We start from the raw sequence: 27,602 nt of genomic DNA on the forward strand, positions 1-27,602 counted from the left end.
AGAAACAAGAAGTCAGATGTTATTGTCCTCGTTTTCCTCTCTTGGAGAAAATCCCAAGAAATGGAAGTGAGAAGCAGAAACACTGAGATAGTTTTGGGAAACTCCCTGTGTAGAGAGCTTGCTTCTTGCTTCCCAGACAAAGAATACTGATGCTATGCTAAGTCACTTCAGTCGTGTCTGACTCTGTGCGACCCCATAGACAGCAGCCCACCAGGCTCCCCAGTCCCTGAGATTCTCCAGGCAAGAACACTGGAGTGGGTTGCCATTTCCTTCTCCAATGCATGAAAGTGAAAGTGAAGTCGCTCAGTTGTGTCCGACTCTTAGCCATCCCATGGATTGCAGCCTAACAGGCTCCTCTGTCCATGGGATTTTCCAAGCAAGAGTAGTGGAGTGGGGTGCCATTGCCTTCTCTGAGAATACTGAAGGTACTCCTCCCAAAGACATACAGAAATATTTAACTCCCCTAAAGGCCACACCTAGTCTATAGGTTAGGAACACATCAAATCTAGCCTATCTGCCTTAACAGGCAGTACTTACATGGTTGGCACCATGATGCTCCAACTGGAGCATGCTCCATCCTAACCTATAGACTAGGTGTGGCCTTTAGGGGAGTTAAATATTTCTGTATGTCTTTGGGAGGAGACACCTAAGCATTAAATCAGGACAAGGACTCAGCAGAAGTTAAAGTGGTGCCATGCCAGGGAGTGCTTTCGTCTCAACAGATGCCATAGATGGGTTCCTAGGAAGAAGACCAGATCAAGCACAATACACTACAGAGAGAAGAAAAGAGCAATGAAGGACACATAGATATGTCAGCCTCCCCTGCACCTAGATGCCACCTTTGGAAGGTGGAGTGGGGTTGGGGGTTGGTTCTCACTAAAAAAAGTGAGGAACTTACAGTTGACTGAATTAACCTGAAGGAAATGATTTTAATTTGGAAAATACGTTTTTTTTTTTTTTTCCTCCTATACTTTAATCAGGGTTCTAGAGAAAGATGAGATGAGTTAGACATTATAGCAACAGGTGTAGTGTATATCTGGATTATTGCACATGTATTTCAATCCTACTACAAGTATTAATGCTTAAAATACCCAACAGTATCTGAAAGTGAATGTTGAAATTCGCTTCTGCTTAACGTTTTTGCTATTTTAGTCGGCGACTGTATAAAAAAGAAGCCATTGATTCCAGAACTTTCGTAACTTCTGAATTTCTTCTTGACTAGGTAGGTGGAGCAATTTAAACTGTTCAAGAGAAATCCAACTGGCCTCCATGAGTACTTGTGAAAGAACTTGGAACTGCCACTGGAGGTCAGCGAGCATCATGTGGAAGGTGTTGGAAGAAGGGAGAAGACGCCTGTTGCCAGTCCTCAAAGGTAGGGCCTAGAGGCTGAGCCAGGGCACCCGCTCCATTTGCCTTTGTGCCTGCTGTTTGGCTTGGCAAAGGCAGGCTCCTTTGCAGGAGGGAAACGGTTTCTACATTGGTCCACAGATGAAAAGGATATGGACTTAAAAGAAAGGAGGATTGAGTTGTTCTAGCTAAATAGGTTTGGTTCATTTCCCTAAGACCTCCCAAAACACATTGATATTTTCATAAGAATGAAATGAAGGCAGTGATGACAAAGAGGACTAAAATTATAACTGCTGTCTGAATTGCCAGTTAGTATAATATTTACTTATTAATGCTCCTGAAATTGTGCTGTGAAGCTGGAAAATTCCAATAAGTCATCTAATCTATCTTCCTGGTGGTACAGGATCACCAACCTACTATTTATGAAAGTTTAGGTAACAGATTGAAAATTTTCTAAGTTTATGAAGGAAAAATAATTTTGGGTAATCCAAAAGGAGACACTTGGAGGAAAGCATCACCACCGGGCAGCCTTGTCCTATAATTAAATGTTTTTGACAAGGAGCTCATAGTCTAAAGTAATAGTCAAGGAACATACACTTATCTTTTGGTGTTTGATCATTCATATGTCAAAGTGTTATCAAATGTGTTTGTGCCAAGTATTTAGCCTAGATGCTGGGTATGCAAAAGAGTTTGCTATCTAGCTGGGATGATGAATTTGAAAAAGTCATTTGAATGAAAGAAGTGTTAAGAGAGAGCTGACAAAGCCCTAGAAGAGCATGGAGGTGTGATTATGGGGGAGTATTGTTGTGGACTTAGAGAAGACTTCCTGGAGGAGGTGGTATTTATGAGACACTCTTACACAAAGCCACATGGGGTCATATCTATAATATAGCAGGTGTGTTTATGGAAAGGCAGTTTACAGAATTTTCTTTAAAAATAAATGAATTGATCAATAGCAGTGAGGTTTTTTTAGTATTCTTCTGAGGATGACCTGAAAGGAGGAGATCAAGTCATTTTTTAAAGGTTTTGACAAAATTTACTTTGATCACTGCTAGCATAAAATCAGCTCTACCAAGTTGTATTTTGCTAATTATTATGTGTTTGTTGTTGTTGTTATTGTTTAGTTGCTAAGTCATATCCCACTCTTTTGTAACCCCATGGGCTGTAGTCTACCAGGCTTTTCTGTCTGTGGGATTTCCCAGGCAAGAATACAGGAGTGGGTTGCCATTTCTTTCTCCAGGAGATCTTCCTGACCCAGAGATCAAACCTATGTCTCCTGCATTGGCAGGTGGGTTTTTGTTTGTTTGTTTGTTTGTTTTACCACTGAGCCACCTGGTAAGCTATTATGCTTTGGGAGTGATCATTATGAAAGCCAGAGTTTACAGAAGCAAAGGTGGAAAGAAAAGTGGAGTTTGTGAAACATGACCTTGACTTCACTTTCTTGTACCCTTCCTTTCCTGGCCCCTTCACCTCTTCCTCTTGACCACTGTTGTGTCTATTTAAGATTCGTCCATTCCTCTTCTGTTCTCTTGCTGGGAAGGAAAAACATAGACAAACTCACTGGCATTTAGCTTTTCGAACTGAATGGTTTACTTATTTTCTGGGAACTCTGGTGGTTAAAGAAATTTATAGGAGGAATACTATATTTAACCAAAAAGAATGATAATGTTTCTAATACGAAGACACTTGGGTGGTAGGGATCTACATATATATATATATATATCTCTAAGAAATACCACTGTCACAACCACCTTCTTTTCCTGGGTGTCAGACTAACTTTAATTACAACCAAAAACATATTCCCGCAAAGGAATACTAGAATATTTAGTTGAACTGTAAAGACAGAGTTCATATGACTACACGATCCTAGTCATGGTATTACTTATACTTTTAAAACTCATGAATGAGATTTTCTCCCTGCTTGAGCTCTACATATGTATGTGAAAATTCTACATTTTTATTCCCAATGTATATTTGAGTAATGAAAGTAAAAGAAATAGGATTAACAGGAAAATGTCTTTGTATATGTAAATATACACATCTATAATATGTATTTGTGTGTTATACATCCCACAGCATGTTGTTATGCTAAATGGTGTTGAATGTGTTGCCAAGAAGCAAAGGAAAAGTTTAGAAAATTTTAATTCAGTTCATTATTATTTTTTCTTTGGGTCTGTCACTGTCATTTTCCACCCCCAGAACAGGTGAACTTTTCAGCTTCTGAATTGATTGTTTGCTTTTAGCCATTTAACCAGTTGAACTCTATGGACTCAGAGCAGGGTGATTCTGGGATGATTTCCTGGAAGAATGTAGTGCTGACACTTTTTTAGAAAAGGCACATGATTAACTGTGTTGACAGGATTTTGGTGGTTTTCAGTTTCCCTGCCATGAATGTTTCTGTTGATCATTGTATCCCTATTTTTTTTTCTTTTTTATTTCAGCGTATTATCTTTTGTTGTATGCAGCCCATCACACCATTTATGACAATTCATGTTCATCTTAATTCCTCGCAGATTATTTCTAGAGAATTATTACTATATTGATCAATATTGAGCCCAGCTATGAAGTACACTTTCCCCCCTTCCACATGTTTATTTTCTCTTTTTTAAAATTTTGCCAAAACTCTAGATGGCTCCCACTATATCTAATGAAAAAATTCTTGCCCTATTTAACATTGTATTTGTTTATTACTGTTCTTTCAGTTGCTTATGATTTCTTAGGAATGTCAAGTAGAAGAAATCATGTAAAAAATTTAATATCTCTGCAACTCATAAAATCTTAAAATCTAATTTTCAGTTTGACACAAAATTCAAAAGCAACCAAAAGTCCAAATGTAACTTCTTGGAAGCATTTCCGAATTGATTCCAAATATTCTTTTGTAGCTCTGAGTCCCAGTTCCTGCCACATATTTGTTAATTTTCCCCTTTTCCCCAAGTTTCAAAAAAGTGAGCATTCAAACAAGGATCATATGATCATTGACACACATACTCATTAAGTCAGATAAGACCTTCATAGTTATTTTATGTATCTACTTATTGTATTTTGTGATCTCCTTTATATACCTCTTCTCCTGGAGATAATCTGGTTTATTCTTGAATGCCTCCTTAAAAAAAAAAAAAAGAATCTGGTTTCCTCGGTGTGTATGCCCAGCAGTTGGATTGCTGGGTCATATGGCAGTTCTATTTCCAGTTTTTTAAGGAATCTCCACACTGTTCTCCATAGTGCCTGTACTAGTTTGCATTCCCACCAACAGTGTAAGAGGGTTCCCTTTTCTCCACACCCTCTCCAGCATTTATTGCTTGTAGACTTTTGGATAGCAGTCATTCTGACTGGCATGAAATGGTGTCTCATTGTGGTTTTGATTTGCATTTCTCTGATAATGAGTGATGTTGAGCATCTTTTCATGTGTTTGTTAGCCATCTGTATGTCTTCTTTGGAGAAATGTCTGTTTAGTTCTTTGGCCCATTTTTTGATTGGGTCGTTCATTTTTCTGGAATTGAGCTGCAGGAGTTGCTTGTATGTTTTTGAGATTAGTTGTTTGTCAGTTGCTTCATTTGCTATTATTTTCTCCCATTCTGAAGGCTGTCTTTTCACCTTGCTTATAGTTTCCTTTGTTGTGCAGAAGCTTTTAACTTTAATTATGTCCCATTTGTTTATTTTTTGCTTTTATTTCCAATATTCTAGGAGGTGGGTCATAGAGGATCCTGCTGTGATTTATATCAGAGAGTGTTTTGCCTATGTTCTCCTCAAGGAGTTTTATAGTTTCTGGTCTTATGTTTAGATCTTTAATCCATTTTGAGTTTATTTTTGTGTATGGTGTTAGAAAGTGTTCTAGTTTCATTCTTTTACAAGTGGTTGACCAGATTTCCCAGCACCACTTGTTAAAGAGATTGTCTTTAATCCATTGTGTATTCTTGCCTCCTTTGTCAAAGATTAGGTGTCCATAGGTGCATGGATTTATCTCTGGGCTTTTTATTTTGTTCCATTGATCTATATTTCTGTCTTTGTGCCAGTACCATACTGTTTTGATGACTTTGGCTTTGTAGTAGAGCCTGAAGTCAGGCAGGTTGATTCCTCGAGTTCCATTCTTCTTTCTCAAGTTTGCTTTGGCTATTCGAGGTTTTTTGTATTTCCATACAAATTGTGAAATTATTTGTTCTAGCTCTGTGAAAAATACCATTGGTAGCTTGATAGGGATTGCACTGAATCTATAGATTGCTTTGGGTAGTATACTCATTTTCACTATATTGATTCTTCCGATCCATGAACATGGTATATTTCTCCATCTATTAGTGCCCTCTTTGATTTCTTTCACCAGTGTTTTATAGTTTTCTATATATAGGTCTTTTGTTTCTTTAGGTAGATATATTCCTAAGTATTTTATTCTTTTCGTTGCAATGGTGAATGGAATTGTTTCCTTAATTTCTCTTTCTATTTTCTCATTATTAGTGTACAGGAATACAAGGGATTACTGTGTGTTGATTTTATATCCTGCAACTTTACTACATTTATTGATTAGTTCTAGTAATTTTCTGGTGGAGACTTTAGGGTTTTCTATGTAGAGGATCATGTCATCTGCAAACAGTGAGAGTTGTACTTTTTCTTTTCCAATTTGGATTCCTTACATGTGTACCCCAATGTTCATCACAGCACTGTTTATTTTAGCCAGGACATGGAAGCAACCTAGATGTCCATCAGCAGACGAATAGATAAGAAAGCTGTGGTACATATACACAATAGAGTATTACTCAGCCATTAAAAAGAATACATTTGAATCAGTTCTAATGAGGTGGATGAAACTGGAGCCTATTATACAGAGTGAAGTAAGCCAGAAAGAAAAACACCAATACAGTATACTAATGCATATATATGGAATTTAGAAAGGTGGTAATGATAACCCTGTATGTGAGACAGCAAAAGAGACACAGATGTCTAGAACAGTCTTTTGGACTCTGTGGGAGAGGGCGAGGGTGAGATGATTTTGGAGAATGGCATTGAAACATGTATAATATCATATGTGAAACAAATCACCAGTCCAGGTTCGATGCATGATACAGGATGCTCAGGGCTGGTGCACTGGGATGACCCAGAGGGATGGTATGGAGAGGGAAGTGGGAGGGGGGTTCAGGATGGGGAACAAATGTGCACCCATGGTGGATTCATGTTGATCTATGGCAAAACCAATACAATATTGTAAGTAATTAGCCTCCAATTAAAATTTATGAGTGAATATTGACAAGTTGTTGTTTCTGCTTAAAGTCTTATTTGCTATTTTAAGTTATTGTTTCTTATAGATTTTCTAATCTGTGCTTATTTTACTAGGAGTCATGGCTTTGAAAGAATTACCTTATTGATTTCAAACACCATTTTATGAGTAATTTTCCATATGCCTTAAAAGAAATAACCAAGCAAAAAAGGAAAGAGACAAATAAAAGGTATTGCCATTCTCTTCCACTGTTTAACCTGACATTTTCAGAAAACAGTCTTAAACTGAACTTTGTACACTGTGAGGTGTTTTTATCTAGACTCTGTGAAGTAAAGATAAAAGCTGTAGTATCTGATCTTAAACAAGTCACTTTAAGCCCTGGACTTCCAATTCTACTTTTATTTTTATTTTTAATCTGTAAAGTGAATGTTTTGTGCTAAATGAGCTATCAAATTGTATAGATAAGAATTTAATAAAAATTTGCTAAGAGTGAAAAAAAAATTAAAAAAAAAAACAAATTAATTAAAAAAATAAAAAAATAATAAAAATTAAAAAAAAGAATCACTAACTTTCAAAACAAACTCTCCATATTTGAGCAGCAATTCAGAAATTTTCTCGTACTTGGACTTTTCTCCCCTTGGTCTTAGTTCTGGGGTTATAACCCCTTTGGGGTTATTTTGAGCAATTCTATTTCCTCAGTTACTTGCAAACTTTCACTATTTTATGTTGGCAACTATAAGCTCACAAAGTCTTTATTTCTTCCCTCATATGTCCAGCATTTCCCATTTTCTTGGTCATTGCTTACATCATATGAATGAATAACTACTGCTCTTAGAACATTATCCAGTTTGTAGTGTTGCTAGAGGAGAGGGGAGGTGGGTAGTGCCTTAGACTGGACACAAACTCCAGGTGGGCCCCAATAGAACCATCAGCTGTCCTCATTCTAAAATGATAAACTTCCATCAGTATCTCTCAAGCTTGCATGTTAGGAATTTTGGACATCATACTTCCTTGTTTACTCATATGAGGCATACTGTTGATTTAAACCATAAGTCATGTTCTTACCTCTTTGCACTAAGCCCTGTATCCTTCAATACCCAAAACAAACTGGTTTTTGGACTTCAGTTCAGGACTTTAAATTTATCTCCTTTAAAACTTATATTCAGCCTGACTTGTAAAGATGTTTTTAGTCTTTATTGGTTCCTAAATCATAATCACTCATGGATTTATAATCATTTCCAGCTTTCTACAAATTTAGAATGCCTACCCCATATTTTTGTATGAATCATTGATAAAATTATTTGGGGTGAGAGAACCAAGGCAAACTCTCTCTAGCTTTCCATTGACCCATTGCATGGATTTCTTCAAAAACTGCAAATGTAACTAATGAAGGACCATCTTATCCCCATTTTCCCACATTATCAACTAAGCTATTTAAAGAATACTTTGTAAAATATAGACATCATATGTTCTGTACCTATTATGTGTTTTTGACCTGAGAGTAGAAAAAGTAGGTTGATTTCATGTAACCTACTAATGAACTCATGCCAACTCCAAGTAGAAACGGTGAATTGTCCATGTGCTCACCATATCTCCCTATGCTGGAGTCTCATCAGCATTGTTTTGTGTTCAGTGTCCTTTGCTAGGTGCTATTTCCATCTCCTCCTCTGTTTTGGGACTAAGACATTTAGTGGGTCTGCAGTCCTCTGGCTCCTCTGCTAGTCTTCCCATTTTCTCACTGGCACACCTCATATTTGCATTCCCTCTAACAGAATCATGGGTTCTTGTTTAGAGAACAAGATATTCTGTTAAAATTTACTAAAACATTGGATGTTTCAACCCTCTTCTGCTAGTGTTTGTAGCATTAATATTCATTCTAGGGAGCATTCTCAGCAGAGAAGATGAGGGTCAAATAAGAGTTATGAGCTTTTACTATTTCTGTTTTATCTCTCAGCCATAAATTGTGGCCTTCAAAATTAGCCCTATCACTCTTCAAAATCTACTGTTAAAATAATGAAAAGACAAGCTAGGGGAAAATAGTTTCAAGTCACATACATATCTGATAAAGGACTTACATCTAGAATATAAAATAATAATGGAAAGCAACAATAAGGAAATAACCCAGTTAAAACTGGGGAAAAAATCTGAACAGTTACTTCACCAAAGAAATATATGGATGGCAAATAAGCATATGAAATTATGTTCAACATCATTAGTCATTCAGTCAGTTCAGTTCAGTTCAGTTACTCAGTCATGTCTGACTCTTTGCGATCCCGTGAATCGCAGCACACCGGTAGGGCAATTCGAATTAAAACCACATGAGACATCACTGCCCATTTATTAGAAATTCTTAAAGAAAAACACTGATCTTACCAAGTGTGGGCAAAATTGTAGAGGAACTTGAATTCTAGAACAAAGCTGGTGGGAATGCCAAGTGGTTCAGCCACTATGGAAAACAGTGTGGGAATTTCTTATAAAGTTAAACATACACTCAGTGTATTGACCTAGCAATCTCATTCTCTAAGTACTTGTTCTTGAGGAGTTAAACCCTACATTACACAAAAACTTGTATGGAAATGTTTATAGTGACTTTATTTGTAATTGTTGATAACTGAAAACAATCCAAATGGTTCCCAACTGTGGTCTAACCATGCGGTGGAATACTACACAGCAACAAAAAAGAATATACTATGGATACATGTATGACATGGATAAAGCTTACATTTATTGTGCTAGTGAGATAAGCCAAGCTCATAAGGTTGACTTCTATGCAATTTCATGTATATGACACTCTTTCCAAGGCAAAATCCATAAGAGAATAATAGATAGGTTGTTGCCAATGGCTGGACAATGAGAGAGGGATTGACAACAAAGAGGCAAGGGATAATTCTTTTGGGTGATGGAACTGTTCTTTAACTTGGTTATGGTGGTGGTTATGCATGATCATGTGTGTTTGTCAATTTAAAGCATTTTAACTACAAAGGGTGAATTTTCTGTATGCAAATTAAACCTTAATTTAAAAAAGTGGATGTATAATTTCTTTGCTTTTGTTATTGGAATACATTTCATTTTTTAAGGTTCATTTCTTTTTTTTAAAATTGAAGGATAATTGCCTTACAAAACTTTGTTATTTTCTGCCAAATATCAACATGAATCAGCCATAGGTATACATATAGCAGCTCCCTCTTAGACCTCCCTCCCTTCTCTGTCCCCATTCCACCTCTCTAGGTTGTTACCTAGCCCTGTTTGATTTCCCTGAATCATACAGCAAGTACTATTGGCTATCTATTTACATATGGTAATGTAAGTTTCCATATTACTCTCTCCATACATCTCATCTTCTCCTTCCTCCTTCCCCCGCCACCACCATGTCCAGAAGTCTGTTCTCTATGTCTATTTCTGGTGCTGAAGAATACATTTCATTTTTGAAAAACAAAGTCACTTTAATTTTCCTAACATATGGTGAGCCTTAGCCAAAAATACCATGAATTGTAGTCTGACAAAACTTCTAGACTGAACATTCTGAGCTCTTTCCAAGCTCTTCCCTCAAGGACTCCTCTTTCAGAGTCTTCCAGTATAGATCTCATTGTTGCCTCCAGGATTTTAGTCACCTGTTAAGAATGGTGCAGAATCTACTATTTCTCCCTTAGGTTAATATAATATAAGCCAAATAGCCAGGACCTTTCTGTGATGTTTTTCAAATGCCCCTGAACCTTACTCCCAGTTTAATGTTTGGGAAGGGCTCAGCAATGATGAAATATGCACAAATTAAATATGTCTGGAATGACCACATTTTCCTGGTCCTTTATGGAATCATGAGGTCTCAGAAACCACCAGTCCAGATCAGATTTTCCTTGTTTGTCAATGAATATGGAATGTGGGGTGGAATCATAGAATCACAGAATGTTAAAACTGGAAGTCTCCTAAGAGTTCATCTAGTCCAATTCTTTATTTTACAGAATCAAAAGCTTTATTGCCTGTTGGCCATTATCTGGTAACTTCAGGCACTCTCTGATCTCACATTCCTTGGGCTCCATCCAGACCCAGGTCTGAGATATGCTGTGCTCCTAGAGAAATGCATTCCACTTGGATAAAGCAAAACAAAAGCCCAGCCACCTATTCTACTAGCAGACAGGAGTATAAATATGCAGTTATGAGGGTGCATCAGTGATCAGCTATGCTACAGTTAATTAAAATGAGGCTTATTTAAGTAGCCCTTATGTTGTCCCCTAAGGTCATACATTTGGGTTCCCTTAAGGTTTTTGTTGGAGACCCCAGTAGTTAAACTATCTATCTTATGTATTTATTTGTTGAAATGTAACTGTAGTTCAGGCTGAATATCCTGGAAGTTCTGATTCTTTTAAATACCTATTTTCAAGTCTACTTTACCTTATTTGTTCTCAGAAAATTTCGATGAGGGGAGTTCAAGGCTCTCTCTCCAAAAAAAAACAAAGAAAGAAAGAAAGAAAGAAAACATGCAGTCAGGTTTTCTGCTGGTCTTGGCTTCTCAAAAATAAAGTTTGTGGCAAAACTACAGAACCACCAAGGTTTGGAGTTCTCACTACTGAGTACAAGTGGGTGATATTTGAGAAGGTAGTCTTAGCTGGAGGAAAACAAGGCCATTGGGCTCAGTTGTGTTTGTTTCTTTTCTTCTCCACAAGTTTACGAGGAGAAGCTTCTGGGTCTTCAGTGTATTTACCTTTCAATTAATTTATTTGCAATGATGTCTCCCAAACATGAAATGTTGCTTTTAATTTTCACCTGGGTGTTGGCAAAAACAAAACCCAGTTGTGGATGGGACTGGCGATAGAAGCAAGGTCCAATGCTGTAAAGAGCAATATTGCATAGGAACCTGGAATGTTAGGTCCATGAATCAAGGCAAATTGGAAGTGGCCAAACAGGAGATGACAAGAGTGAACATTGACATTCTAGGAATCAGTGAACTAAGATAGACTGGAGGGTGAATTTAACTCAGATGACCATTATATATACTACTGTGGGCAAGAATCCCTTAGAAGAAATGGAGTAGCCATCATAGTCAACAAAAGAGTCCAAAATGCAGTGCTTGGATGCAGTCTCAAAAACGACAGAATGATCTCTGTTCATTTCCAAGGCAAACCATTAAATATCACGGTAATCCTACAAGTCTATGCCCCAACCAGTAATGCTGAAGAAGCTGAAGTGGAACAGTTCTATGAAGACCTAGAAGATCTTCTAGAACTAACACCCAAAAAAGATGTCCTTTTCATTATAGGGACTAGAATGCAAAAGTAGGAAGTCAAGAAACACCTGAAGAAACAGGCAAATTTGGCCTTTGAGTACAGAATGAAGCAAGGCAAAGGCTAATAGAGTTCTGCAAAGAGAATGCACCGGTTATAGTAAACACCCTTTTCCAACAACACAAGGGAAGACTCTACACATCTCCAGATGGTTGACACTGAAATCAGATTGATTATATTCTTTGCAGCCAAAGATGGAGAAGCTCTATACAGTCAGAAAAAACAAGACTGGGAGCTGACTGTGGCTCAGATCATGAACTTCTTATTGCCAAATTCAGACTGAAATTGAAGAAAGTATGGAAAACCACTAGACCATTCAGGTACGACCTAAATCAAATCCCTTATGACTATACAGTTGAAGTGAGAAATAGATTTAAGGGACTAGATCTGATAGACAGAATGCCTGATGAACTATGGATGGAGATTTGTGATATAGTATAGGAAATAGGAATCAAGACCATCCCCAAGAAAAAGATGCAAAAAAGCAAAATGGCTGTCTGAGGAGGCCTTACAAATACCTGTGAAAAGAAGAGAAGCAAAAAGCAAAGGGGAACCAGAAAGATATACCCATTTGAATGCAGAGTTCCAAAGAATAGCAAGAAGAGATAAGAAAGTCTTCCTCAGTGATCAATACAAAGAAATAGAAGAAAACAATAGAATGGGAAAGACTAGAGATCTCTTCAAGAAAATTAAAGATACCAAGGGAATATTTCATGCAAAGATGGGCTCAATAAAGGACAGAAATGGTATGGACCTAACAGAAGCAGAAGATATTAAGAAGAGGTGGCAAGAATACACAGAAGAACTGTACAAAAAAGATCTTCACGACCCAGATAATCACGATGGTGTGATCACTCACCTAGAGCCAGACATCCTGGAATGTGAAGTCAAGTGGGCCTTAGGAAGCATCACTACAAACAAAGCTAGTGGAGGTGATGGAACTCCAGTTGAGCTATTGCAAATCCTGAAAGATGATGCTGTGAAAGTGCTGCACTCAATATGCCTACAAGTTAGGAAAACTCAGCAGTGGCCACAGGAATGGAAAAGGTCAGATTTTATTCCAATCCCAAAGAAAGGCAATGCCAAAGAATGCTCAAACTACCACACAATTGCACTCATCTCAGAGGCTAGTAAAGTAATGCTCAAAATTCTCCAAGCCAGGCTTTCAGCAATACGTGAACCGTAAAATTCCAGATATTCAAGCTGGTTTTAGAAAAGGCAGAGGAACCAGATATCAAATTGCCAACATCCACTGGATCATTGAAAAAGCAAGAGAGTTCCAGAAAAACATCTATTTCTGCTTTATTGACTATGCCAAAGCCTTTGACTGTGTGGATCACAATAAACTGGAAAATTCTGAAAGAGATAGGAATACCAGACCACCTGACCTGGCTCTTGAGAAATCTGTATGCAGGTCAGGAATCAACAGGTAGAACTGGACATGGAACAACAGACTGGTTCCAAATAGGAAAAGGAGTACATCAAGGCTGTATATTGTCACCCTGCTTATTTAACTTATTTGCAGAGTACATCATGAGAAATGCTGGGCTCGAGGAAGCACAAGCTGGAATCAAGATTGCTGGGAGAAATATCAATAACCTCATATATGCAGATGACACCACCCTTATGACAGAAAGTGAAGAAGAACTAAAGAGTCTTGATGAAAGTGAAAGAGGATAGTGAAAAAGTTGGCTTAAAGCTCAGCATTCAGAAAACGAAGATCATAACATCCGATCCCATCAGTTCATGGGAAATAGATGGGGAAACAGTGGAAACAGTGTCAGACTTTATTTTTGGGGCTCCTAAATCGCTGCAGATGGTGATTGCAGCCATGAAATTAAAAGACGCTTACTCCTTGGAAGGAAAGTTATGACCAACCTAGACAGCATATTAAAAAGCTGAGACATTACTTGTCAACAAAGTCTGTCTAGTGAAGGCTATGGTTTTTCCAGTGGTCATGTTCGGATGTGAGAGTTGGACTATAAAGAAAGCTGAGTGCCAAAGAATTGATGCTTTTGAACTGTGGTGTTGGAGAAGACTCTTGAGAGTCCCTTGGACTTGAAGGAGATCCAATCAGTCCATCCTAAAGGAGATCAGTCCTGGGTGTTCATTGGAAGGATTGATGTTGGAGCTTAAATGCAGTACTTTGGGTACCTGATGTGAAGAGCTGACTCATTTGAAAAGACCCTGATGCTGGGAAAGATTGAGGGCAGGAGGGGAAGGGGACGACAGGGGATGAGATGGTTGGATGGCATCACCTACTCAATGGACATGGGTTTGGGTGGACTCCAGGAGTTGGTGATGGACAGGAAGGCGTGGTGTGCTGTGGTTCATGGAATTGCAAAGAGTTGGACACAACTGAGCAACTGAGCTAAACTGAACTGAACTGAATTTTCACCTCTCTCTTACCAGCCAGGGCTTCCCAGGTGGCCCTAGTGGTAAAGAACCTGCCTGGAATGAAGGAGATTTAAGAGATGGGAGTTTCATCCCTGGGTCAGGAAGATATGCTGGAGGAGGGTATGGTGACCTGAATTCCATGAACAGAGGATTCTGGCAGGCTACAGTCCATAGGGTCACAAAGAGTCGGACACAACTTAAGTGACTTAGCATGCTTAACAGCCAAATGCAGATTAAATCTGTTCATACTGTTCTTCCTTTCTGTTTTGGGGGACAAGCTAAGTCACTGTCCCTGGGCATAAATTTCTTCTTGAACTGAACTGACCACAGCTCTGGTGTGTGGGACTTCTGGTTGCTGAGAAAAAACATGGATATGTCTCCAGAGTATACAGGGGAGCTAAATAAAGTGATTGTGACTTATAGTTTTTACTGTTTTCTTTCTTTCTCTTCCTATTTTGAGACTGTGGAAAGTGTCCTGTTTGACTAGAAAACTTTTCATTAGACTGTGCATGGGGGGCCTGGGCTGAGTTTGTCAGAGAGCATTCGTATTTCTCTGGGATGCTCTTCCCAGCAATTTGTGATGCTGGCTGATCACTTACTCTTCTTTTTTTTTTTTTTTTATCACTTACTCTTCTGAGCTCCCTTTTGGAATTCTTCTTTGACACGCTCTCTAATATCTCTCTGCTCTAATCTGTTGGTCAGAACTCTGGGGGATGTAAATGTCCAGTGAGAAGCCCTTGTGAATAGATCCTGCCATTCTCTGTCACACAGATTGTGTAAAGGCCCCATCTCACTCACCACAATCGTGTCCCCAAGACATGGCCTCCTTTTCTGAGCTCTTTTAAGGAGCTGGTTTAATCTGATAGATAAATGAGAGATAAGGAACACCTGGAGATTGTAATCCATTATTGACTGCAAACCTATTAATACATCTTTTGTTACCCAAATGTTATTGACCGGAGATATATCAACACATTGTTAGAGAGGGATAACGTTAATATCACTGCAAAATTGTTAGAGTTTCAAATAGATCAAGGGTTCATTATACAGCTTGTGATTGTTGTTATCATTCATATTCTGCTCCTCTAGCTTTTTGTTTCAACCTTACGTATATTACAAACATAACATTTTAAAAAAATGATGCATCGTGAAGTTCTGAGTGAAGAAGAATATTTTGGTGAATTTTATACAGAGACTTTCTCTGATTGTCTGAGTGACAATCTAGTGTCCCAGAAGATGATAATTCTTCAGAATATAGTTCTGATTAGACCAACAACTGAAGCGACTTAGCAGCAGCAGACCAACAAAAATACAAAAAAACCTTAGTGATTGATTATGACATGGAAAGTGACACTAAAACTTGTGGTCCTGCAAAATATATGTTCCTTTCTTTCTACAGAAAAGTGGATTGAAGACAATGTTTCATGAAAATTAGAAGACTTTACAAATGTGTCAGGTTAACTATTAAATGTAATAAGCTACAAAGTATTAGTGAAATAACAGAATTAATTTTTGTCGGCCAAAATAAAATTCACTGACCAGAGGCATTGGTTTCTGCAAAAATCCCCGTCAACGTTAATAGCAACTATCTAGAGACGGTCAATGTGCTATTGCTCTCTGACCCCAAGGAGCACTTCTAAGGGCATAGCTAGGAGACTGAGGAGGGCATCTTGCCTGGTGAGAGGCTCCGTCGCCCAGCTGGCTCAGAGCTGCCTGTAGGTAGACTTATTCCAGCCCAGTGAGACTTAGACCCTACCCTTGGATCCTGCATGTGGCTTTCTGTGTTTACTTGGGGGCTCTTCTGGTTAATGTTGCTTATAAATAAGACTTTCAAATCACAGAATGGGACAAACTCCCATTAAGAGAACAAGCCTTTGCAATATTTACTCAATTCCCAAAGCCACTTGGACTATATGTTGACTCAACTTTAGGGAAAGTGAGAGTAGAGCAAGAAGTTGTTTATTAAACATTAAGAAAGTTAAAAAATGAAAATTAAAAAGTAGCTATTTATTTGTATGTTTGTCTCCTTTTCCACCTCTTAATGAAGAAAAGGGCAACATTTATACAATGGTAGCATGTGCTTGCATGCAAGGGAACCCATCTAATGAAAATCCTGGCTCCAGGCTGAGCAGCTGGGAGCATCCTGAGTGGCTCAGATCCAGGCCTTCGAGGCAGGCGACAGACACCCTGGTACTTACTTTGCGGTAGAAGATCTGGAAAAAGCACTGGTTACATATTTGTAACCCTTGGCTAATGAGTCCCAGTGGGCAGAGGCTGAGCTGAACACCACACCACAGGCAGCAGACCATCAGCTTGCTTCTTGTGGATGCAAATATGTCAGCGGAATCAGGCCTGTCTTTTCATGTAAACCGGCAGCTGATTTCCCCCTTAATTAGTTACAACACCACTAACATAAAACAAAGGATTTTGTTATTTTCTTACACAAAAATGGTGTTGGAATTCCAGAATTTCTTTTCTAAGTATGTCATTAAGCTTTTTTTTTTTTTAAAACAACCTTGAAGGGCAGAACATTCAGAGATTTTCTAGTGGGAACTGTTTTCTACCCGTACTTTCAGTGTTGCCTGAAAGAAGGCATGATGACAGAAGGATATGCTCCATTTCTCCCAAGTACTGTCCTTATGTTATAATAGCAAACAATTACATTATAGTTGTTAGCTATTGTTCTACTGCTATAATTACTACCAATGCAGAAAGTTGGTATTTTGGAGACTGCAGAGTTTGGATACATAGAATGTTCAGTGGAAGTCCTTACTAGGATAAGAGGAAAGAAACAAGAGAGTCGTAGAGTGAAATTTCAGAATATTATTGCTTGGAAGGGCTTTGGGAATCTTGCAGTTTGACAATTCCTAAATTCTGTCCAGTAGAATACTAGTTCTGAGAAATGGTATTTGAAAATAGGGTTTAACATCATATATGTTTGGGAAACATGGAACTCTATTTCTCCTCCTCACAGTGCAACTTAAAATAGTTACAGTCCCCAAGGAGTCCTAAAATTAAAAAAAAAAATGTTTTAATGCAGAATTTCTGAGTTTTATTTGATTATGCAATATCTTAATATTTCTCGCACCCCCCCCCCCTTTTTTAATCCTTATGGAAACCAAACAAAAACCTTATAGATGCACAACTAATTGTTTGGTGGCAAACCCCACTCGCATGGTTCTCAGGCTCCAGATCACTACATAACGTGCTACAGGTTATGACTTATTCCTTCCGTGACTCACAACTGAGGACTTGTGACTGGGCCATGTGTCTGTGGTCTGTGCTCGCTAAGATTTTGGTTTGCTAAGTTATTCTGAATCTAATGATATTTGGGTGATTCCCCAAACTGAGGAGGAGATGACAGCAGGCTCTGTATCTTCAGGGTTCACTGAAGAACTGTCACAGTATGTCTGAGCTCCTGCATCTGAGAGAGCTTTGGTCCTGCTGACAACAGGTGAATGCAGGGGAAGACTGCCTGGCTGTAGTCAAGACCAGGCCAAGGCAGGTCAGTGAAGAGGTGCCAGTATGTCTTCAAAGAAATTCTATTTTCATTTTATTTATTGATCCCTTAACTTCCCCAGTCTTTTAATAAAATTCTACTGTGGGAGCTTTTATTAACACTAAAGTAGAAATTATTGATAACCGTAATTAAAATGTTATCTATTCCATACTAAAGTATAAATTATTGATAACTATAATTAAAGTGTTACCTATGCCATAGGGATTTGCATTTTAATCTAAACCTCATGATAATATATATAACTCTGAGAGTACATCTTGAGGCAAGTGGTGGATTTGGGAGAATTAATAGGAGAGTACATGGAATCTGAAAATCATGTAGGATAAATAAACATCTATTTTATGTTTGAATTTGAATAAGGATAGCCTGGGATCCAAAAATACACACTTCTGGCCCTACCCAATATAATATACATACCTTGACATTTAAGTTTAAGATTTCTTAAAAAAAATTTTTTTAATTAATTTTGCAGGGCTATACTTCATGGGAAATAGATGGGGAAACAGTGGAAACAGTGTCAGACTTTATTTTGGGGGGCTCCAAAATCACTGCAGATGGTGATTGCAGCCATGAAATTAAAAGACGCTTACTCCTTGGAAGGAAAGTTATGACCAACCTAGATAGCATATTCAAAAGCAGAGACATTACTTTGCCAACAAAGGTCCACCTAGTCAAGGCTATGGTTTTTCCAGTGGTCATGTATGGATGTGAGTTGGACTGTGAAGAAAGCTGAGCACTGAAGAGTTGATGCTTTTGAACTGTGGTGTTGGAGAAGACTCTTGAGAGTCCCTTGGACTGCAAGGAGATCCAACCAGTCCATTCTGAAGGAGATCGGCCCTGGGATTTCTTTGGAAGGAATGATGCTAAAGCTGAAACTCCAGTACTTTGGCCACCTCACGCGAAGAGTTAACTCATTGGAAAAGACTGTGATGCTGGGAGGGATTGGGGGCAGGAGGAGAAGGGGACGACAGAGGATGAGCTGGCTGGATGGCATCACTGACTCAATGGACGTGAGTCTGAGTGAACTCCGGGAGCTGGTGATGGACAGGGAGGCCTGGCGTGCTGCGATTCATGGGGTCGCGAAGAGTCGGACACAACTGAGTGACTGAACTGAACTGAACTAGGTCTTTTTTGTTGCATGCAGGCTTTCTCCAGTTGCAGTGAGCAGGGGCTACTCTTCATTTGTGGTTCATGAGCTTCTCATTGTGGTGGCTTCTCTCATTGTGGAGCGTGGGCTCTAGAGCATGCCAGCTTCAGTAGTTGTGCACAGGCATAGCTGTGGTGCAAAGGCTTAGTTGCTCCATGGCACGTGGGATCTTCCCAGACTAGGGATTGAACCCGTGTCCCCTGCATTAGCAGGCGGATTCTTAACCACTGGACCACTAGGGAAGTCCTAATTTTAAGATCTCTGACAAGGCACCCGTCTGACTGCCGTGACTTAGCAGTAGCAGTTTCACAGGATAGGTTAGCCTTGGTGGGTCCTCAGGCAGCTGTGTGACTTGACTAGTCTACTACTCAAGGAGGTGGGTGAGCATGCTCCATGCTGCTCAGTCCTATACCCATTCATTCTGTAATAGTGAGTGACTGTCATGTTCTAGGCCTGTGGAGAGGACGCAGGGACACACAGAGACCCGAGTCTTGGCTTTTTTGCCCTCAAGGAGTTTTACTTTCAAAAGGGACCATCAATTTCTTATGTAAACAGATGAAAGAAAGTAAAAGTCATTCAGTGGTATTAACTCTGATTGCATGGACTAGAGTCCATGGAATTCTGCAGGCCAGAATACTGGAGTGGGTAGCCTTTCCCTTCTCCAGAGGGTCTTCCCAACCCAGGGATCAAACCCAGGTCTCCCATATTGCAGTTGGATATTTTACCAGCTGAGCCACAAGAGAAGCCCTTGTAAACAGATAATGACAACTTAATAATTTCTATAATGGAAGCGTGTACCAGTAATGTGAAAGTGGGTCTTCGTGTCAAGATATTTTGAGCTCCTTTGATAAAATTAATTCTACCTGATATTCACTTCTGTAGAACTCCAATTTCATGCTCTTCTTCAGGCTCTTAATCTAGGCCAATGTCATGGGTAGTGCTTAAAACAGATCCTTTGCCTGTATGGTGTGTGTATATGTGTGTGTGTGAGGTAACAAAGCACCTCCCCCCAATATCATAAATAGCACAAGCTTTTAAGGTGATATGTATGTTCGGGTTGGTCTAAAGTCTTTTGTTATGGACAAGAAGTGACACATGAACTTAGGGAAAACAATGGTAAGAATTACTTAGTCAGCAACTTCTGAGTAACATGCAACAAAAAGAAAGGCTTTTTTTTTTTTTTTTTAAGCAAAAATTTAGATGGGGAAACAGTGGAAACAGTGTCAGACTTTATTTTGGGGGGCTCCAAAATCACTGCAGATGGTGACTGTAGCCATGAAATTAAAAGACGCTTACTCCTTGGAAGAAAAGTTATGACCAACCTAGATAGCATATTGAAAAGCAGACATTACTTTGCCAAGAAAGGTCCGTCTAGTCAAGGCTATGGTTTTTCCAGTGGTCATGTATGGATGTGAGAGCTGGACTGTGAAGAAGGCTGAGTGCCAAAGAATTGATGCTTTTGAACTGTGGTGTTGGAGAAGACTCCTGAGAGTCCCTTGGACTGCAAGGAGATCCAACCAGTCCATTCTGAAGGAGATCAGCCCTGGGATTTCTTTGGAAGGAATGATGCTAAAGCTGAAACTCCAGTACTCTGGCCACCTCCTGCGAAGAGTTGACTCATTGGAAAAGACTCTGATGCTGGGAGGGATTGGGGGCAGGAGGAGAAGGGGACGACAGAGGATGAGATGGCTGGATAGCATCACTGACTCGATGGATGTGAGTCTGAGTGAACTCTGGGAGTTGGTGATGGACAGGGAGGCCTGGCGTGCTGCGATTCATGGGGTCACAAAGAGTCGGACACGACTGAGCAACTGAACTGAACTGAACTAGCTTTTAGTGAAGTCATTTGTCCCTGACATTTCAGTTATGTTCTTCGAAGCTAATCCATACAACAAAGATGCCAAGATATTAGTTAAACACATTGTGAAGCACTGAATGGAAGGAGTCGTCTTTGCTTTCTTCACTGGGGCTTTGTGGAACATCTCAATTATGTAAAATTCTGGATAGGGGATGCAGGCAATGATCAGTTCCCCCAGGAGTTGTGCAGAGTTGGGACAGTACCCCATCTGTATCTTGGTATACTCTATGTCCTTCTTTCTATACGTACTTTGGGTTAAACAATAGAACTCCAGACACTCTCTGAAAAGTAATAATGGAAGAATTTAACACTCTTAGATGCAGACATATTCTGTTTTGAACTTTCACTAGCTGTGTGACCTATGAAATACAGAAAGTGACACCTGATGCATTGTGAGATCATGCAGGTGAATTTTAGAACCTGGCACAGTATAGACGTATGAATAAACATAAACTATCACTGTAACCTTCTCCTCCTATCCCTCCAGTTAAAAAGATGTTTACAAATCAACAATGTGAAATGACTTGTCCAAAGTCTCATGGCTGGTCAGTGATAGTCAGAATTTAGTGCTGACCTTATTAGGACCCTGGGATTTGCTCAATAGTTTTCTATTGTAAGCCACCTTTCAACGCATGCATAGAGTAAGGCTTCCTTGGGGTTCTGGTTCTTCTCCTCCTACTGCCTTTCACTCTTACACTGTGAGATACTTTTTGTATACATTCCAATAGTTTTGGCATGGAATTTTGAATGTTTAGCCTTCATATTATTTTTCAAAGCCTGTTGTCCACAGAGCTAAACCCAGAGAGTATGGTGTCATTACTTAACCCAGATTCCCTGGAATCCTGTTTTCTGTTCATGTCTGTGAGCTTCTCTCTTCCGTGTGTTGGGTTTCTTCTAACACTCCTCACTTGCAACTCCCTTCTGGAGCCTTCTACGTGCAGACAGTGGCAGTGTCTGGGACTGATGTTCCCCACCCCTAAATCCCTGTGAACCGTCTGTCAGTGAGTGTATCTGCAGGAATAGGAAAGCCCAGCCCTTGTGTTTCTGGTGGCGACAAACTCTGAAATGTAATTTCTATTCCTGAGCTCCCATTAGGGGTCAGGCTGGAGCCTGACTGTCTCAAACCTCACCTTTGCTTGACTGCTCGCTTTTCCCAGTCCAGCTTCCCCAGACTCTGTCTCTGGAATCCCAGGCATGCTTTTACTGACCTACCATTAATAAAGAAGAGCCTTAGGTGAGAACAAGCCATCTTTTGTTTCACATAATACGTTTTCTCATTCTAGAAACTCTTACAGAGAATGGAGTCACTTGCTGTTTCAATGAGATCACATATTTGAAAGTTCTTTGTATGCTGTAGGAGCTATAGACATGTGGATTATTATTACTCCAATATGTAATGGCTGTATTTATGAGTTAGGGAAGAGAAGAAATCTGACCTGCAAAGTGCCTATCACACATTGCATGGCTTCGATTTCTCAGCTTTCAGTTGCACAGGAAGTTTCTATTTCTATTCCAAACTCTTTGGTTCTTCTGATGCCCTGCCTTGCTGCTAATGGTATGGGGCTGGTGTTCTCAGAGGCAGGGCTGCAGGACCAGATGGGTACTGCACCCAAGGTTAGGTGTAGAGCATATCATGTGAAGGTTGTAGATTGTATTGGGTTGGCCAGAAAGTTTGTTTGGATTTTTCCCTAAGATCGTATGGAAAAACACAAATGAATGTTTTGACCAACTTAATACTTTCTGTCATAATACTTAATATATCTTTATTCCTTAATTTATTCTCAGCATATGAAAGTATGTGACAGTATATAGTACTTCATTATAATCATCAGTTGCTCTTCTCATCTGTCTCCCTTCATGTTTGAAAGTTCTTAATTTTAAAATAAATGAACAAGGAAATACAAGCTTACTACAACTAGACTATTTCTCTGTAAAATGTATTGATATAAATTTTTGTCCATTTTTTCTACTCCATGCCCTCACTGATTGCAATAGCAAATACTTTTCTGTTTAAAAGTTCAAAAGAAATTAAGAACATTGTTCTTGCTGTAGATTCTCTGTGGTTTCTGCAGCTCCACAACACCTTTTATCATTGCGTTTGTAGTGGTTTCATTGGGTTGCACTGGGATAGAGGGTGGGCTGGGAGTTCTCCAGTAATGTAGGCACTACTGGGCCAGTCTCGGTCCTCTATTCCCATAACCTGCCATGCGTTTTTGCATAATAAATGGGATCTTTAGTAGCACTTCCAGGAGTAGATGCTGAAAGCCCAAGCCAGTCATTTTTCTTCTATATAATAATGGTTTACTTGCAACCAGTGACAGAGTTCAAGGTAGGGCCTCCTACTCCCAGCCTGCCAGCCTGTTCATCCCTGGCTGTAACCAAGAGCTCCAGACTGTGGAGATTCTGATAAGTGCATTTGAGGGTAACCACCTCTTTCCCCAGATGACCCACTTCAGAATGTACCTCCGGTTTAGAGTTGACCAGGAGAGATTTCCAGACACAACAAGCCGGGGAACCATGGCAAGATACCATTGCCTCAGAGGTCCCAGGGACGAGCCCAGGAGTGCCTGGCCACATGGACTTGGGCAAAGGGTCCACTGAGACTACAAGTGATGTTTAGCACATGACTGACTCCCATCCCCACACTATAGGTTCTTCTTTCTTTCCTAGTGTTTATCTGATTGCAAACTGTGTACTCTTATGTGAGTACTCAATTGTTTTACTTATCCTCAGTAAACCAAAATGTGAGGTTCCTGAGTAATCCATTTGATACCAATCAAAAAAAAAAAGTGTGATTATTATATTGGTGAAAATATGAAGACTAAGATGACTCTATGTCTGACAACCCTAGTTCATCTTTTCTCTCATTTTGAGCTTGTAATTCTGGCTTTAAATCCCAGGTCAATACTCCAGCCAAAATGTACAGTCTCTGTGCCTGAAGGGCTCAGAATACTTTTTTGCAGTATACTGGAGAACTCCCTTATTCCATCCAAAGGATTATACAACCTCAGTGTGTATCTGACTGCTGAACTACAGATCCTTAAAAACAGTTCTGGTCACAGTGATTTATCTGAGGTTTTTTCACCACCTCCAACTTCACTCTTATTTTGTACACAGTCTCAGAAATGAATGTTTTAGGAGAGTGCACATGCCACGAACACCAGTTGGACTTGTGGGCTGGGCTTGTCTCCCAGCCCCTGGGCATCCAGAAATCCCCACAGAAAACTGTTCTTGAATTGCATGAGTAGACTTTACTGAATTAGGTTCTGATTTCTTGATGAAGAACCTCATCTGAATTGTATTTTCCATAAGCAATGCAACTGATACGCTTCAGACACACGCACAGACTGTGTCCAAAGCTTTTAGGTGAGTCAGGCCTGAAATATCACATTTCCCTACAGAGGCAGACCTGACTCCAAGCTCTTGGCACAAAGCTTCATTAATCTGTTAGAGAGGTGGTGGCCAGGGGATTGTAGTCACTTGCAGATCATTGTGGTCAACTTGAAATCATAAGTCAAAATGTATCCATTTCATTCTTGTTTACACTTCCTCGTCTGAGTTGATATAAATTCATAACATGTCTCGTCTGGTAGTCCAAAGGCACACACACACGCCTCTGCTCTTCCTCCTGGTCAGCCTAATGGCAGCAGACTGCTGCTGCCTGAAAGAAGAGTTGATAGAAGCTTCTGTTCCTGCACGTAGGTCTAGGTTTACATGCTGCATGGAGTTGGCTTCAGAGGGGCCTACTCTATTCTGGATTCCTCTTTTTTCTAAGTTTATCATGGATTCTGGGGAAAAAATAAGCCTTTCCTCGTGCTCAGCAATACCACCGGACCTTCAACAGCACAGCATTGCTCTCTCTGAGGGAGGCAGAGAGGAAAGATGGAATGGTGTCTTTGGAGACAGGAAGCCCTGTATTTAGATTATCTGCCAGCCCTGGTGCTTCCCTTGAGAAAAGTTAGAGTGACAGACATCCCTCATGCAAGACGGACAGTGGAGGAAGATAGATATACTCAGGTTCATACTCTGGTTTTACCACCTGCAGCTCTTAGACATTGTGCCACTTTCCTAGCATCTCTAAAATGAGGCAAGTGATATTTACCTTGTAAAGATATTAATATTACTGTTGTTATTCAGTTGCTAAGTTGTGTCCTACTCTTTGTGACCCCATGGACTGCAGCATGCAAGATTTCCCTGTCCTTTACTATCTCCCTGAGTTTGCTCAAACTCATGACCATTGATTTGGTGATGTTGTCCAACCATCTCATCCTCTATCACCCTCTTCTCCTCTTGCCCTCAATCTTTCCCAGCATCAGGGTCTTCTCCAGTGAGTCAGCTCTTCACATCAGGTGGCCCGAGTATTGGAGCTTCAACTTCACCATCAGTTCTTCCAATGAATATTCAGGATTGATTCCCTTTAGGATTGACTGGTTTGATCTCCTTCCTATATAGAGCATGAAATTTTCCATCTTGGAGACTCATTATTATTACCCACCCCATTGTATTTGTGCTAGAAACTGTGCACATCTGAGTAGCATTATATATGCATTTCTTGGACTGTCTTATCTTTTGGGTAACTGATGTTTCTCTTACATCAATATTTCCTGTTATCTTTAAAGAGAGAAGTGCACGCAAAAATGAATCTAAATGAAATTCTTTTACCTCTCTATTTTTGGAGTTTTGTTCAGCCAGTATTTTTTTTTTTAGCTTAAGTTATGTTTGTTAAGTCTGTTTTGTGCCAGTCAATGTGCCACGTGCTGGGAATACAAGAATGACTGGACCACTCTGTCTGCCAAGTGCTGTTAATTCTGGTGGGAGGGGAGACACAGAAACAGAACATTTCAAAGCAGTTTGATCAGTGCTATGCACAGGGTATGGCAGGTAGTATCAGTTGTTCCCCTAGAAACTTATTCCTTTTGTAGTTGACAGAAGCCTAATTTTGTTTGGGTTGGCAGAGTATCCAGCTAAACTGTCACCTCCCTAGGTTCCCTTCATGCCATGCAAAGCTGCGTGATGGAGATGTGATGAATGGGACACACACAGAGGTGCGATGGAAACTCTAGTGGCGCTGTTGTCTGGACAAATGGAGGTTATCACAAAGGACACTGCTCTGTCCCCGTTTTCCTGCTTTGACCATAGCATAATGCCCAGTGATGCAGCAACCATCTTAAACAAATAAAATTATATGTATTTAAGATGTACATCATGATGTTTTGATATACATAGACATACTAAAGTGACTATTGCAGTTAGGTTGATTTTTTGCTGTCAGAACACCTGAGATCTACATTCTTAGCACATTTCCAGTGTATGGTACAATGTTACTAATATAGTTACCATGCTGGACATTATATCTGTAGACTTGTTCATCCTACATAACTTCAGCCATATACCCTTTGACAAAGGTCTCCTCACTCACCCCTATTTTCCTGCCTTTTGTAGCCAAGTTATAGTACCTGCTTTTATGTAGATTTCACACATAAGCAAGATCATGTGGTATTTTCTTTTCTGTGTCTGGTTTATTTCACTTGGCATCACATCTTCCAGTTTCACCTAACTGTTGCTAATGACAGAATTTCCTTCCTTTTTAAGGCTAAATAATATTCTATTATATATACAGAGATACATCACAACTTCTTTACCCATTCTTCCATCAGTCAGCTTGTGACCATGAAAGAGGGAAAAGGTAAGAGAATCCCAGAGATGGCAGTCCTGATGGTACTGAGCTTCTGAATCAATGCCAGCTCCCACCTAGATCCAAGATCTTGTTAGGTGAGAGAGATACATCTGCTTTTGTTGGAACTGCTATAAATAGATTTTCTGTTACTCGCAACCAAAGACATTCCTAAACAAGACAGCTCCCATGGGTGTGAAGATGAGAGGTGATATTTCTTGCAGAATGCTAAGTGGCTGAGAGGAAGCTACCCTCTATAGCCTGGGAGGAGTGCTTGGCAGAAACCTCTCCTTTCTCAATGAGGGGATTTTCATCTACCACCTGTACTTCAGAATACTACTCAGGCTGCAGTCAAGAGAGACAAAAGTCTTAGTTAGACCTTCTTCCTGAGAGATTCCATTCAAATTTGAGACATATTCCCCCAACTTCTTCCATGAACTAAAAACAATCTGTAAGCAAGAACCAAAATAGTCAGGACGTCACCTGATGGACCTTGTGTACTGAGGAACTCAGTTTCCTCTGGCTTAAATCACACCAGAGCCCTCCACAGTCCACATTTAAGGTTAAACCCTTGCCATATTTTTCAGGAGCAGGTCCTTATAAACCCTGACTGTAGTCAGATTCACAAATATGCAGCTTCCAAGACTAACAAATTAGTAGACAGTGTTTTTGCTGCCCTCACAACTCACAAAGAGTTACCTGCTTTTTCCAGTAATTCACTTTTCTCTCTCTGTGTCTTGCCCTTTTCTTCCTCAGACACAGTTTGAGAGTCTTACAGATGGCTTTGGGGAAGAAACTGCTTGTTCTCAAACATGCTGTTGGAAGACACATTCCTGCTTCCTCTCACAGACTCTTTGGCCTGCCTTGGCCCTTTCTCCAGGAGATTATGACATTGCAGCCTTGTTCTGCAAGTCCCCATAGCTTCCAGTGGCCCTACTGGCAGCCTGGGCTGCTGGCACTTGCATTCTTCTTCTAAGTAGCTTGGAAAATAAGAGCCTTTACTTTCTGTTTTAAAAGACTGGCTTTTAGTTTCTGGGCTGAAGGGAACATTCAGTGTTGTGCCCACGAGCACACAGATCTCAAGGGAATGCTTTCACTCCTTCCTGCTCTGCCTACCTGTATCACCAAGGTGTTGTTCAGTGTGCAAAACCAAGCACATGGAGAGAGCTGGGGT

The 27,602-nt window shown here is 39.8% G+C and overlaps 1 protein-coding gene across 14 annotated transcripts in view; it reads left to right on the top strand.

Moving 5' to 3' along the window:
• The window catches only part of LOC147380100 (uncharacterized), a 699,587-nt gene that overhangs the window by 236,970 nt on the left and 435,015 nt on the right, over window positions 1-27,602 (top strand). For all 14 annotated transcript variants that reach the window (XR_015167018.1, XR_015167012.1, XR_015167022.1 and 11 more), the window contains exon 3: window positions 1,223-1,372. Coding sequence is in view for 10 of the 14 variants with exons in the window: in XM_086410556.1 (XP_086266682.1) it covers window positions 1,270-1,372 (103 nt within the window). In the remaining 4 variants the exon portion in view is untranslated. The remainder of the gene's footprint in view (window positions 1-1,222; window positions 1,373-27,602) is intronic.

The sequence above is a fragment of the Bos grunniens genome, chromosome 1, assembly GCF_055505025.1.
Source record: "Bos grunniens cultivar Pamir isolate PY7600 chromosome 1, Bosgru_T2T1.0, whole genome shotgun sequence".
Classification (NCBI taxonomy): domain Eukaryota; kingdom Metazoa; phylum Chordata; class Mammalia; order Artiodactyla; family Bovidae; genus Bos; species Bos grunniens.